The following is a 13,306-nucleotide window of genomic DNA, read 5'->3' as shown; positions in this document are numbered from 1 at the left end:
TCGTGTGGATGGATGTGTTTAAGCGACATTTTTGCAACTTTACAGGGGAGCCATTTCAAGTTTAAAATTTGAAAAGAATATCATGACAAAAAAAAACTTCTTCACCAGGTGGGCCGTGAGCTCGTCCAACCATAAAAAACCTATTTGAATGGTATTTGAATAAACTTAATTGGAATTCAATTAAGAACATCCAACTGTTGTTGCTAATACCAAATAAAACGTACCTAAATGTCACGATAATGTTTTTTTTTTTATTGCTTAGATGGATGTACGAGCTCACAGTTCACCTGGTGTTAAGTGGTTACTGGAGCCCATAGACATCTACAACGTAAATGCGCCACCCACCTCGAGATACAAGTTCTTAGGTCTCAATATAGTTAAAACGGCTACGCCACCCTTCAAACCGAAACGGATTAGTGCTTCACGGCAAAAATAGGCGGGGTGGTGGTACCTACCCGTGCAGACTCACAAGAGGTCCTGCCACCAGTAAAACCACCATCAGTACTATAAATGATTGAGTAATAGTAGTCATTCGAGTAGGACGTGTCATATCAATATTTCCTAATAATCTTCATGATACCTGCAGGCTTCGGAATATATAACATTATAATGCTGACGTCATGCTGTCTCATAATACTGGCAATGTACATGGACATATTCGGTTTCTCCGTGGTGATGCCGGCCGTTGCCTGTGATATGGACCTTACGACCGCAGAACAAGGTCTACTCTCTGCTATACCGTTGATTGGTAAGTTTATCTGACTACTGTTTACTGTGTGCTTAGTGCGAGTTTTTTAGTGTGCTTAGTGCGTAAAAGTTAACTCAAAGTATGCAGTTGGAACAGCGCCCCTAGCGGCAAATGTAGGCTAACGTCCAACTCTATACAAATTTGAGTTCACTTTTGATTGATTGACGATTGATTGAGGATTTATTATAGTAACCATTACTAAAGCGACAAGTATTCACGTTAACTTTGGTAACGTATACTGTTAACAATAGGGTTGTAGTTTATTATCATTTTGGCTTTGAGAACGATCAGAGGCCTTTGTACTCGGTAAACAATAATCTAAGCGATATTCAGTGAAAGTCAAAACGTACTTGTTTACCTCAAGTTACATTGTTTAATCATTTTGTCTAGCCACTGTATATTTAAAAGACATGCCATATTTATTTTGTCTGGAAAGACAAAGGAGCTAACGTTTATAATTCATTTTCAATGTAAACATAGAGACAATAAAATGCCAGTTTATGTAGGTTTAAATGTTTATAAACAGTTGCTTATTTGATTAGATATGGTTAATTGATGTGCTATTTATAAAATAAGCTTGAAGTACATAAATCAAGTTATGAATTTGTGAAGCCCCACGAAGGCCTCGTACTGTATACTTAGTAGGCAGCGTCTTGGCTCTGCTCCCGGCATTGCTGAAGTCCATGGGCGACAGTAACCACTTACCATCAGTTGGGCCGTACGCTCGTCCACATACAAAGGCAACAAAAAAAATACGAATACCGCAATTTAGTGCAATCGTTATTTCAAAGCAATGGAATTTAAACTTTGCTGAACCGACAAAGGTGTCCTATTGGATCTTATCATCAACTAATTAAGTTGAAACTTTGTACAACTGCCTTTTTTCCCTACCTATTCGCTAGTTGTCTAAGTAGCTATTCCAGCTATAGAGTAAGATCCCAGGGCTCCCAGACGTCACGTATTTTCTGACGAACGAAATGTGGCCGATTGCGTAGTGTTAGTATGTACTAAGAACGCATGCCTACCTGCTACCTTGTTTAGACGGCCAATTTTCAGGTATCAGGTACTCAAAATTATGACCTACTTCACGTATTTTCTGAAAGCAAAGAGGTATGCGAGACTCAACGATCTGCAGGCGTTGAGAGCAGATCCCGGGCCCAAGGATTTTAGGGCCCACCCACTAAACGACTCCCCTGCACTCTTACACCCGATGTCCGATACCCTCCGAGGTCAGAACCCGGATGAGGTAGGGGTGTTACCGCGGTCAACACTACAACAAGACAGCGCGGCTCACCCCAAGGACGCCCAGCCGACGGAGCCTTCGAGGCGAATCGAAGGCTCTGAAACGTCGGCCGTCTCGGTACGTCAGCCCGTCAGGTCGCCCCTTGACCTTCACCGGGGGGAAGCCGCCATCTGCAGGGGCCGGAGTCGGGCGAAAGCCCTTCTCCGGCCCCCGGCTCAGCGGCGACGGATAGGTTCGGAGAGGGATGAGCTCTCCCTCTCTCGTTCCGCTGCCTCCTTCTGCGAGATGGTGTACTCGCAGAAGTCGAGCATCGCCTTCCAGGACTCATCGCTGCCGAGCATCATGGCCACGACAGTCGGCAGCGACAAGTCCGGTCCTATTTGCGAGACAAGGACACGGCGTTGCTCCAGCCATGCGGGGCAATGTGCGAGCGTATGCTCGACCGTGTCCTCGTCGCAGTCACAGTGGTGACACTCCATCGTCGGTTCCCTCCGGGCGATGCGATGCAGGTACCGGCCAAAACACCCATGGCCGGTAAACATCTGGACGTCTGGGGGCCCTGGGACGGGTAGGTGCGCTTACGGGCTCAACCTAAGGGAATTTACTAAAACTGGCCCTAGCAAGAGTAGTGCTTCGCAGAATCCACCACCGGATCGGAATCGCGACCCACTGAGACAACTACTATTAGTTCTTTTTTTTTATTATTGCTTTTATGGGTAGACGAGCTCACAGCCCACCTGGTGTTAAGTGGTTTCTGGAGCCCATAGACATCTACGACGTAAATGCGCCACCCATCTTGAGATATAAGTTCTAAGGTCTCAAGTATAGTTACAAAGGCTGCCCCACCCTTCAAACCGAAAGGCATTACTGCTTCACGGCAGAAATAGGTAGATCAGGCAAAGTGTTTACAAGGTACAATACTTGGCGCACTACTACTTATTAATAACACGAAGTAGTGCCGGCTTAAAGCGGTTTTTAAGCCGTAAATTTTATTATTTAATGAAAGATGAACCCTTTATCCAGGTGTTATGTTCTCGTCTTATGTGTGGGGCTTCTGCGCTGATACAAGGGGTCGTCGAACCACTCTTCTATTCGCGATGCCAGTAGGATCTATCTTCGGCTTCGCAGCCAGCATGGCGCCTTCCTATATCTCGCTAGCTATATTGAAATTTTTGTCAGCCAGTTTGTGAGTATCTTTTATCTATATATTAATACGTGAAGCAAAAACTTTGTATCCCTTTTTACGAAAATTGCGCGGACGAAGGAGTATGAAACTTTCCACACTTATAGAGAATATAGAGAAGAAGTGCACAATGCTAATATTTTTTTAAATAATGCATAAAAGATACATTAAATCAATAAAGAAAACATTACACACGCTACATACCATGTATTTGACGCACACACGCATGCATATTATTTATTGTCAAACTTTTGTCGTCTGTTGTCAAATTGAGATTAAATATTGTTTGTCTTTATTAATATTTTTGATAGTGTAGTCTTGGCGAAATTTGTGATTATAGAAGTATAAAATACAATCATAATAGTGTACAAACTTACAATTCCAATTAATTATAGTCGAATTTCGATTACTGCGGGACCTCTAGTTTTAATAACAGCTTATTATTGTCATGAATGACTTCCTTAGTGATAGATAGTAGATAATTACAAAAACAACATTATTAAAAGCCAAAAAACAACTATAAGTTATAATTAATTCCAGTACATCATCGGCTAATGCAGCAGCTTTTGTACTAGTCGGGGAAAGCACCCCAAAGAGGCACAGAAGCAGATTCATGTTTCTCCTGGCCAGTGCCACAATGTGCGTCCAGTTTATAATTTGCTGTGAGTATCTTTGTTTTAGTGTCATTGAGCTTTCGACCTTTCAGGATAAAATCTATTTAACGTCAATGTTCCCTTTTCTTTCCACCAGTATCACTACTATCACACACAAACAGCTCTGCTTGTGTCTTATTCACTCTCATTTGACATTTGATTTGGATAACATAGGTGTATATATATCATACCATTGTCACAATGAGCAAGATTGGTCCATAGAGTGTTTCGGGAGATAGACCTTCCTAAGACCTTTAATGGAAACCTACCCTTTAATCGCGAATCTATCTGAAAATTTCAGCCTTCGCTCTACCGGTTTTCAAACATTCGTTCTACATCGAAATATCGTGGTTGCACATGGAATACCGCCCGTGGCGGATGCTGATGCAGATCATCAGTATACCAGGAGTTATAGGAACTATCGCTATGGCCTTCCTCAACGAGAGCCCAAAGTTTCTGCTCAGCAGAGACCAGACTGTAAAAGCATTGGATACTCTTAAATCCATTTATAGATGGAATACTGGCAGAAAACCATATACTTATCCAGTAAGTAATTTTAATCACTCTGTACCTACTTCTGTTTAAACCGTGACGTCAAAAATTGAATGCAAATTTATTTAGGAATTCCTATGACATTGTTAGTTCAACTTATGTAATGCTATATGCTATGTAAAATACAGTAAGTTCTTTTTGTGTATCAAGTAACGTTAATTTTACTATTAAAAACAAATTTATATTCTCGTATTCTTTACCCGGCTTCAACCTAATTCGCAATGATAGAATCGGCAAAGGCGGCGGTGGTGTTGCCATATACCTACGCTCCCATATACCATATACTATCGTTAGCGCCTCCGACCAATCACCCTTGCCGAATGTCAGCGAGCACTTGTTCATTGAAGTCGGTCTAACACATGCTAAAATCTTACTTGGAGTCTTTTATAGCCCATCTCTTCACATTAATTATTTTTCTTCTTTTGAAAAGGTCTTGGAAGACCTACTTCCTTGCTATGAGCACACCATAATTATGGGTGACTTCAATACCTGCCTTCTTAAACGTGATCATCGTTCTTCTTCCTTAGAAAGCATTGTCACGTCGAGCAACATGCACATTCTCCCACTTAGCGCTACCCACCATTTTCCAAATTCTTCCCCATCCCTGCTTGATCTCATCTTAGTTTCTTCCCTAGAGCATGTTGCCAGGCACGGACAATGCTCAGCTGACTCTTTTTCCTATCATCATCTGATTTTCTTATCCTACAAAATTCGGCCTCCTAAACGTAAACCTACCGTTATTCTGCAACGCAATTTTGGTAGAATGAACATGGATGCATTTGTTGCGGATGCCAAAACTGTAGATTGGGAGCCTGTGATGGCGGCTAGCTCAATCGATGACCAAGTGGCAATATTTAATTCACTAATGATCCGTTTATATGACATCCATGCTCCCTTAAGGGCGATAAAAATTAAACATCAGCCGGCGCCTTGGATCACTGACCATATTAGAGATCTGAAGAGGAGGAAGTCTGCGGCTAAGACTAAGTATAAGTTGCGCCCAACCGAGTTTAACCGAACACGTTATATTAAGATCAGAAATCGTTGCAATATGGTGTGTAGAGACGCTCAAAGACGTCACATTCATGATTCCGTTAAAGTTGAGGATCCAGCAAAAGTCTGGAAATTTCTAAGGTCATTAGGAGTTGGTAAATCTCGTCAAGAGTGTAATTCTACAAACATTAACATTGATCAGATGAACATTTTCTTTACTTCTTCGTCTTTATTAGATGACGTTGTTAAGTCATCTACCATTAATTCTCTTTCTAACATTACCGCTCCTGACCATTCTTCTTTTAAATTTCGTCAATTCATAGCTTGTGATGTTCGAAGGAGTATCCTTTCTATAGCGTCCAATGCTATCGGAACAGATAGTATAAGTCGTAATATGGTCATCCCATTAGTTGATATCCTGCTTCCTATTCTTTGCCACATCCTTAATTTTTCAATTTCCAACTGTGTGTTTCCTTCTGTTTGGAAAGAAGCACAGATAATACCTCTGCCAAAAAAACCTAACCCTGAATCCTTTTCCGACTATTGACCTATATCCATTCTTCCTTTCCTATCTAAAGTCCTCGAACGCCTTATCCATAACCAGTTGAGTTCGTTCCTTAATAGTCATGATCTCCTGAACCCCTTTCAGTCCGGTTTTCGTCCTGGCCATAGTACAGTCACTGCTCTGGTAAAAATCACCGACGACATACGCCTGGGTATGGAAAACGGTCAGTTAACTGTGTTGACACTGCTGGACTTCAGCAATGCATTCAATACGGTTGATTTTGACATACTACTTGCCGTTCTTCGCTCCTTCAACATATCTCCAACTGTGATTGAATGGTTTCGTAATTACCTGTACGGACGCCGACAGTGTGTTGGCCTTGGTGAATCGATTTCATCTTGGTGTAATACATCTGCCGGAGTGCCTCAGGGTGGCGTTTTATCTCCTCTTTTGTTTTCTCTTTTCATTAATTCAATATCTTGCAATCTCACTTCGTCCTACCACCTTTATGCAGACGATCTTCAGCTGTATTGTCAAGCTCCACTTCCTCAGTTACATAATGCTATTCGGACTATGAATAGCGACTTACGCGTCTTATCTGAGTGGAGTAACGCGTACGGCCTTAAACTGAATGCAACAAAAACGCAGTCTATAATTGTTGGCACCCAAAGGACATGCAGTAAGATAGAGTGGACACATCTGCCCCAATTGTCTCTTGACGGGATAAACATCCCGTTTAGTGACACCGTTAAAAATCTTGGTGTTATCATTGACCGCAGTTTGTCATGGGGACCACAACTGGTGTCAGTCAGTCGCAAACTGTTTTCCTCTGCAGGTTCCTTACGTAGGTTGCGTAATTTTCTTCCAACATCTACTAAAATTGCACTTGCACAGTCTCTGTTACTCCCCATTATTGATTATGCCGACGCCAGCTATCTTGATCTAACCGAGGCCCAGCTAAATAAACTTGAGCGGCTTCAAAATTTTATCATAAGGTTTATATTTGGTTTACGCAAATATGACCACGTCTCTGAGTATCGAGTTAAGCTCAAGTGGCTTCCTATTCGTTATCGCCGGAATGTTCATATATTGTCTCTTCTTTACAGTGTCCTGTTTAATTCCTCGTCCCCGCGCTACCTTCAGGAACGTTTTGATTTCCTACATACTGCAAGCTCTCATTCACTCAGGTCATCGGAGAATTTAATGCTGAAGTTTCCGGCTCACGGGACGTCATTTTATGACCATTCCTTTGCGGTTGAAGCTGTCCGTTTATGGAATGCGTTACCCTTAAGCGTTAAACAATCGTCCTCGCCGGAAATTTTCAAGTCCAGATTGAAATCGCACTACTTTGCTTCTATGATATAACTGTATAAGTTTCTACTTCTTTTGTATTTTATCTTGTATATTTTTAGTATTTATTTGTATTTAATCGTATGTAAGTTTATCTTATATGGTATTTATTTTTCACATGTGTATTTAAGTATATATTTTTATGTAAGTTTATTAAGATATAGCACCGTCCAGTTAACTTATTCCTCTCCCTGCAAGGTTGCCTGGAAGAGATCGCTTTCAGCGATAAGGCCGCCGATTTATATACCGACTTTTGTTTTATTACTTTACTGTGTACATATTAAGGTGTTATATAAATAAAGAGTTATTATTATTATTATTTACTTCGTTTCCCCTTCCTAACCGTTAGAAGCTTAGGGGGCTATTCTAATTACTCAGGGATCGGAACTTTTATTGCTAGAAACAACTTTTTCTACAAACTGCCTCCGCAAAAACTTTCCATCATATATTTTCCTGTATAATTTCACAGGTCAGTAGTGTTTATCTGGACGAAGAGCCGGTTCTAATGGAAAACTCTTCGTTCTTCCGGAAGATGTGGGATCAAACAGCGCCCCTCTTTAAGCCTCCACTACTGAAAAATTCCTTGATGCTCTACTACATTCTAATGTGCGCTTACATGACGTAAGTAATGTGATAATGGTCTTAAAATTTGTTTTGGACTCTTTACGAAACTGCTTTTTAGTACTTCTTCATGATCTGCCCGTAGCAATAGCATCCTTACATAATTTTCCTGTTGCTAATTCTTTTAATCTTAAATATTAGTAGTAGGAAGTCTACAGTAATACTAACGCTGTTGTTTTATTGCGTTATTAATATAAATACGGGGGTGTTCATGACGATGGTGAAGAGGAAACCACGCATGACAGTTAATTGTAATCGTTTTAATTAATTACTTGTAAAATACATTATATTAACAAAAGAGACGCATGTCACCCGGCTGCTCGACGAACACGAGTCTTAGGCCGCGGGTGCATCCTCCTCTCGCTGCCTTCCCCCATCCCCTCTCTCGCCCTGAACGTAGTGAATAGATATCATAATATGATTGTCGTCACCAGCTCTGCGACACGAGGGTGATATCTGTACTATAGGGTAGAACGTCCTGGGAGGTAAGACCTACTTGTGCATACCCCTCCGGGCTAATGCCTTATAATTAGTAAAACTGCTACTCACAAAAACCAATGCGACAACTATAATAAAACATTTTCCCTCCTGACCTAAGCCTTTGCACGCACACTTGTTCTGATGAAACTGGAAAGGCGTCGGAGCCATCAGTAATCTTTCCTTCTTAAAAAAAAAATTGCATAATGTGAACACTAGGAACAAACATAGGCTTGCGTTGCCGGCGGCTCGAAAATAAGCAACTGTTTTACGGGGCTGTATAACAAAAAAAAAGCTGAGAAAAAACAAAAAAAAAAGCCCGCTGAGTTTTTTATAATTTGACATTCAACAAGTGTGTTATACTGACATCTAAGTTGAAATAAATGATTTTGAATTTGAATTGTAAATTTTTAACGAAGTGTTTCTGCGTATGAGATCGTCAAAAGACTTCATTCACCCGATCAATTTTAATTCCAGATCAACCGGTTACACTATGTGGGTGCCCACAATGACGAACGCATACTTCAGCGGTGGCGACAAGAACGGACTGACATTCTGCGAAGTGGCAAGTAACGCCGCCTCTGCAACGAACTCTGTAAGATATAACTCACTACTGCTACACAATTAAATTGACATGTCAGGAAAAATCTGATTGGTTAAATTTCCCATATCCTAATAAGCTTAGTGCTTAGATGTAATTGTCGCAAAAATTTACGTAATTTATTATAGTGTTGTGATTTGGCAGTTTACAATTGACCCTTAAACCTCATAAACCTCACATTTGAAATCAGATAGTGGCCTTTTCATTGCTTAGAGCGGTTAACTAGTTCACGGGCCACATGGTGCTAAGTGAATACCGAAGTCCATAGACGTGAACAAAGTAGATTTTTACCTTGAGACATGAGTTCTAAGTCTCAGTTATATAGTAAGTACAACGACTGCCCTGCTCTTCAAAACGAAACGTTGCTCGACGCAGAAATAAGCAGTACCTGCCCGTGCGGACTTACAGGACGCCAGTAGTGGACGATTTTCCGGTCCGCCTGGTGTAAATAGAATACCGGGCCCATTTATATTACATTGTGAATGCTGTCATCTACTTTGGAGCGCGTGGTAATATCAATTGTATTGAACAACAATCGTTAAATTGCTTCTCTTTAGAAAGATGTAGGATGGTGGTAGCTGTGCAGTCTTACAATACACACTATTGCCAATAAATTCCGGTTGGTGATAGCAGTACGCTGCTTTAATAGAGAAAGCTGCTGCCCATACTCCAGTGAATCCCTTAATCGCCTGTCATAACACCCACAAGAAGTAACGAAGTAATGCCGACACCGGCCAGTTTTCTATCGTCCCATGTACTGTTCATAGTCGCCGATAATACCATCAGATCCTTGGTCTATCTACACTTACAGCGGTAAAAGAATACATTTCTAAAACCTACCAACCATTCTTTTGTTATTGTTACAGACTTTAAAAGACTGCGATAACATTATCCAACCAATGACGCTATACGCAGTCATGTGCTACTCGGGAGTGTCGACCGTATCCTCAGTTCTCCTGTCCTTCGCCGTAGGACCTTTAGGGAAAAAGTTGACCACGCTCCTAGTGTTTGCCGCAGCAGCATTCTGCGGGGTTCTACTCCTGTTCGTCAGGATACCAATGCTCAGTATAGCACTGTTCTTCTTATTTCTATACGTGGCGCTAATATTGGGAAACGTGAATAGCTATTTAGTGGAATGGAACCCTACACACTTAAGGTAGCGTTTTTATAATTTATTAAAAGGTTCGATATCTTGATACGATGTGGTCTTAAAATATTGTAATAAGCATTATTATTCTCTGTCTTTAACGTTCAATGACATTACAACAGTGAATTGTATTTGGTGCACACTATTGACTTAGAATCGTCGTGGCCTAAAGGATAAGGCGTCCGGTGCATTCATGTTGAGCGATGCACCGGTGTTCGAATTCCAGGCGGGTACTAATATTTCTAATGAAATACGTACTCAACAAATGTTCACGATTGACTTCCACGATGAAGGAATAACATCGTGTAATAAAAATCAAACCTGCAAAAAATTATAATTTGCGTAATTAGGTACTATACCACCGTGCCTATTTCTACCGTGAAGCAGTAATGCGTTTCGGTTTGAAGGATGGGGCAGCCGTTGTAACTATACTTGAGACTTTAGAACTTATATCTCAAGGTTGGTGGCGCATTTAAGTTATAGATGTCTATGGGCTCCAGTAACCACTTAACACCAGGTGGGCTGGGAGCTCGTCCACCCATCTAAGCAATAACAAAAAAATAAAAAAGAGTCAGGATTAAACCAGTAATAAATTCTTGAATTTCAGAGGAATGGCAACATGCCTATCCGTTGTTGTCGCTCGAGGATTCGGCTTTATCAGCGTGCAACTAATAGCCAGTTTACTGACTGACTACTGCACGCCGATGATCAGTGGATATGTACTACTAGTTATTTGTAAGTTGATAAAGGCAGGGCGGCATCACAGGGGCTGTGTTTTTGTAATTTGTTGAATTTTCCAATAGCTTTGTGAGGACTGAGGGTAAATTGATTTACAGCAGGTCATATGGCTAGTTGGGTAGCAAGTGATGTTAGAAAGCAGACAGTCCCGAGCTCGAATTTAACTGTGGACTTTTCTTTCGTTAAATCATTTCACTTCTCCTAATATCTACTAACATAACATTACTTATAACCAGTGTGCTTATTGCGAGTTTTTTAACGTTCTCGATAGGGAACGGAAAACTGAACTCAAATTTGTATGCAGTCGGAACAGCACCCTTAGCGGCAAACGTAGGCAAACACTGGAAATCGCCAAAACTGTCAAACATTTTATTTTCTGATCCTCTAGGGATTTTGTTACTATTTTACATAATCTCATTTGAGACTGAGGGTTTTTTTCGTTTTCAGCTGGATTCGTAGTTTCGATATTCTTGCCGCCTGAAAGAAAACCTGTATCACAATCAGACGAAGAAAAACCAATTGATCAGTAATTTTAAGCATTAAGTCGACCCGATGAAAAAAGTCCTGCTTAATAGAAATATTAAGTTTAATATCTATGTTAATTAGTGTAAACAGATAACCGTTAGTTAATAGGTACTTGTATTTTTTTCTTCAAAATGTACTTCTTGGTCCTCCCGATCCACAAACAGTGCTTTTAGATACCCCAAGCACCGGTCATCGTTCTCGTCGAACCCGTCACTTGCGACGAAGGGCTCAGCGAGTAAATTAACCCACAGACACAGCCCACTGAATTTCTCGCCGGGTGTTCTCAGTGTGGTAGATTCTGTTAACCACTGCCCTTGCTAGGGTTTGTGTTAGCAACAACGTCAGGTTTGAGCCCCGTGAGCTCACTTACTAGCCCGGTCACGCTGATATGGTCTCTCTAGATCAGTGATTCTCAACCTTTTTTTTTGTTGCGGCACATATTTAACGATTTCAAAATTTGGCGGCACACAACAAAAAAGATAAAAAATATTTACTTAATACAACACACTGCATAAATAGTTTATCAAAAAATTTTAATATACGAAATAAACTAAAATATACTATATTTTTTTTTTGTGGATTTAAATATATATTCATGTTTAAAATATTTTTCTTTTAAAATGATATAAATTATTTGGCGGCACGCTTTTGAAATTTGGCGGCACACAATAGTGCCGCGGAACAGTGGTTGAGAATCACTGCTCTAGATCATCAGCTTATGTAGGAAAAAAAACTTCTATGTTAATGATCAAGAGTAAAGTGCCACTATAAAATGAAACAAAAACCACAAAATGTTTGTATTATTTTTACCATTAACTTCTTGCACATAATAATTTAACACTCCAATTAAAAAAAAAAGTGCTTATCCTTAACAGTGCTTATCCAAAAAAGACTATGACAAATGTGCAGTACCATGAAAGTAAGGTTTATCATTATTGTTTGTACCTGCTGCATTCGTTGATAGCGCGATGTTAGCTACCATATTTATTATGTATTATGTTGCTCTGGAACCAACACTCTGCGGTGCTCCCCAAGCGTTAAAACATTGGCCGTTGACTTGTACTATAAGTATATCTTTAAATCAATAGCGTGACATGATTTGGCTTAGTTCATATTGGAATATTTTTCAATAGGAAGCCAGTAGAAATCAATTTATATAAAATCTACACCACTGTTTGATCATCGGTGTGCAGTCAGTCAGTAAGCTCGCTATTAGTTGCACGCTAATAAAGCCGAATCCTCGAGCGACAACAACGGATAGGCATGTTGCCATTCCTCTGAAATTCAAGAATTTATTACTGGTTTAATCCTGACCCTTTTTTTATTTTATTTTTATTGCTTAGATGGTTGGACGAGCTCACAGCCCACCTGGTGTTAAGTGGTTAAGTGGAGCCCATAGACATCTACAACGTAAATGCGCCACCCACCTTGAGATATAAATTCTAAGTTCTCAGTATAGTTACAACGGCTACCCCACCCTTCAAACCGAAACGCTTCATCAACTGCTTCATGGTAGAATTAGGCAGGATGGTGGTACCTACCCGTGCTGACTCACAAGAGGTCCTACCACCAGTAGTTACGCAAATTATAATTTTGCGGGTTTGATTTTTATTAAACGATGTTATTCCTTCACCGTGGAAGTCAAACGTGAACATTTGTTAAGTGCGTATTTCATTAGAAAAATTGGTACCCGCCTGCGTGAATCGAACACCGGTGCATCGCTCGACACGAATGCACTGGAGGTCTTATCCTTTAGGCCACGACGACTTCAAAAAAATATGATATAAATATGATAAAAAATATACGAAAGTACATTATCTCGCGTTGTTAAACTCCCATCTTTTAATTTTAATTAGACTTGCAACATTGAAAAACATTGTTATCGGCCGTCGACTTTTTGGCGGGAATGCGAGGAGTGTAATTGTGTGATTTGTTTTATTTTGTCTATTTAGTTTTTCTTCAGGTTTAAA

The 13,306-nt window shown here is 40.4% G+C and overlaps 1 protein-coding gene across 3 annotated transcripts in view; it reads left to right on the top strand.

Moving 5' to 3' along the window:
• Window positions 1-13,306, top strand: part of LOC101744891 (putative transporter svop-1) — a 42,454-nt gene that overhangs the window by 2,871 nt on the left and 26,277 nt on the right. For 2 of the 3 annotated variants that reach the window (XM_038011629.2, XM_038011628.2), the window contains 9 exons: window positions 587-748; window positions 3,015-3,177; window positions 3,715-3,836; window positions 4,129-4,373; window positions 7,697-7,848; window positions 8,803-8,920; window positions 9,793-10,082; window positions 10,681-10,808; window positions 11,259-12,128. In XM_038011629.2, coding sequence (XP_037867557.1) covers window positions 587-748; window positions 3,015-3,177; window positions 3,715-3,836; window positions 4,129-4,373; window positions 7,697-7,848; window positions 8,803-8,920; window positions 9,793-10,082; window positions 10,681-10,808; window positions 11,259-11,341 — 1,463 coding nt within the window. In that variant the 3' untranslated portion in view covers window positions 11,342-12,128. Of the gene's footprint in view, window positions 1-586; window positions 749-3,014; window positions 3,178-3,714; window positions 3,837-4,128; window positions 4,374-7,696; window positions 7,849-8,802; window positions 8,921-9,792; window positions 10,083-10,680; window positions 10,809-11,258; window positions 12,129-13,306 lie in introns of those variants that run through there. The other variant, XM_062668943.1, reaches the window with a different exon arrangement.

This window comes from Bombyx mori, chromosome 6 (genome assembly GCF_030269925.1).
Source record: "Bombyx mori chromosome 6, ASM3026992v2".
Taxonomy (NCBI): Eukaryota; Metazoa; Arthropoda; class Insecta; order Lepidoptera; family Bombycidae; genus Bombyx; species Bombyx mori.
Note: the sequence above shows the minus strand (reverse complement) of the source record. Positions and strands in the feature narration are given on the sequence as shown.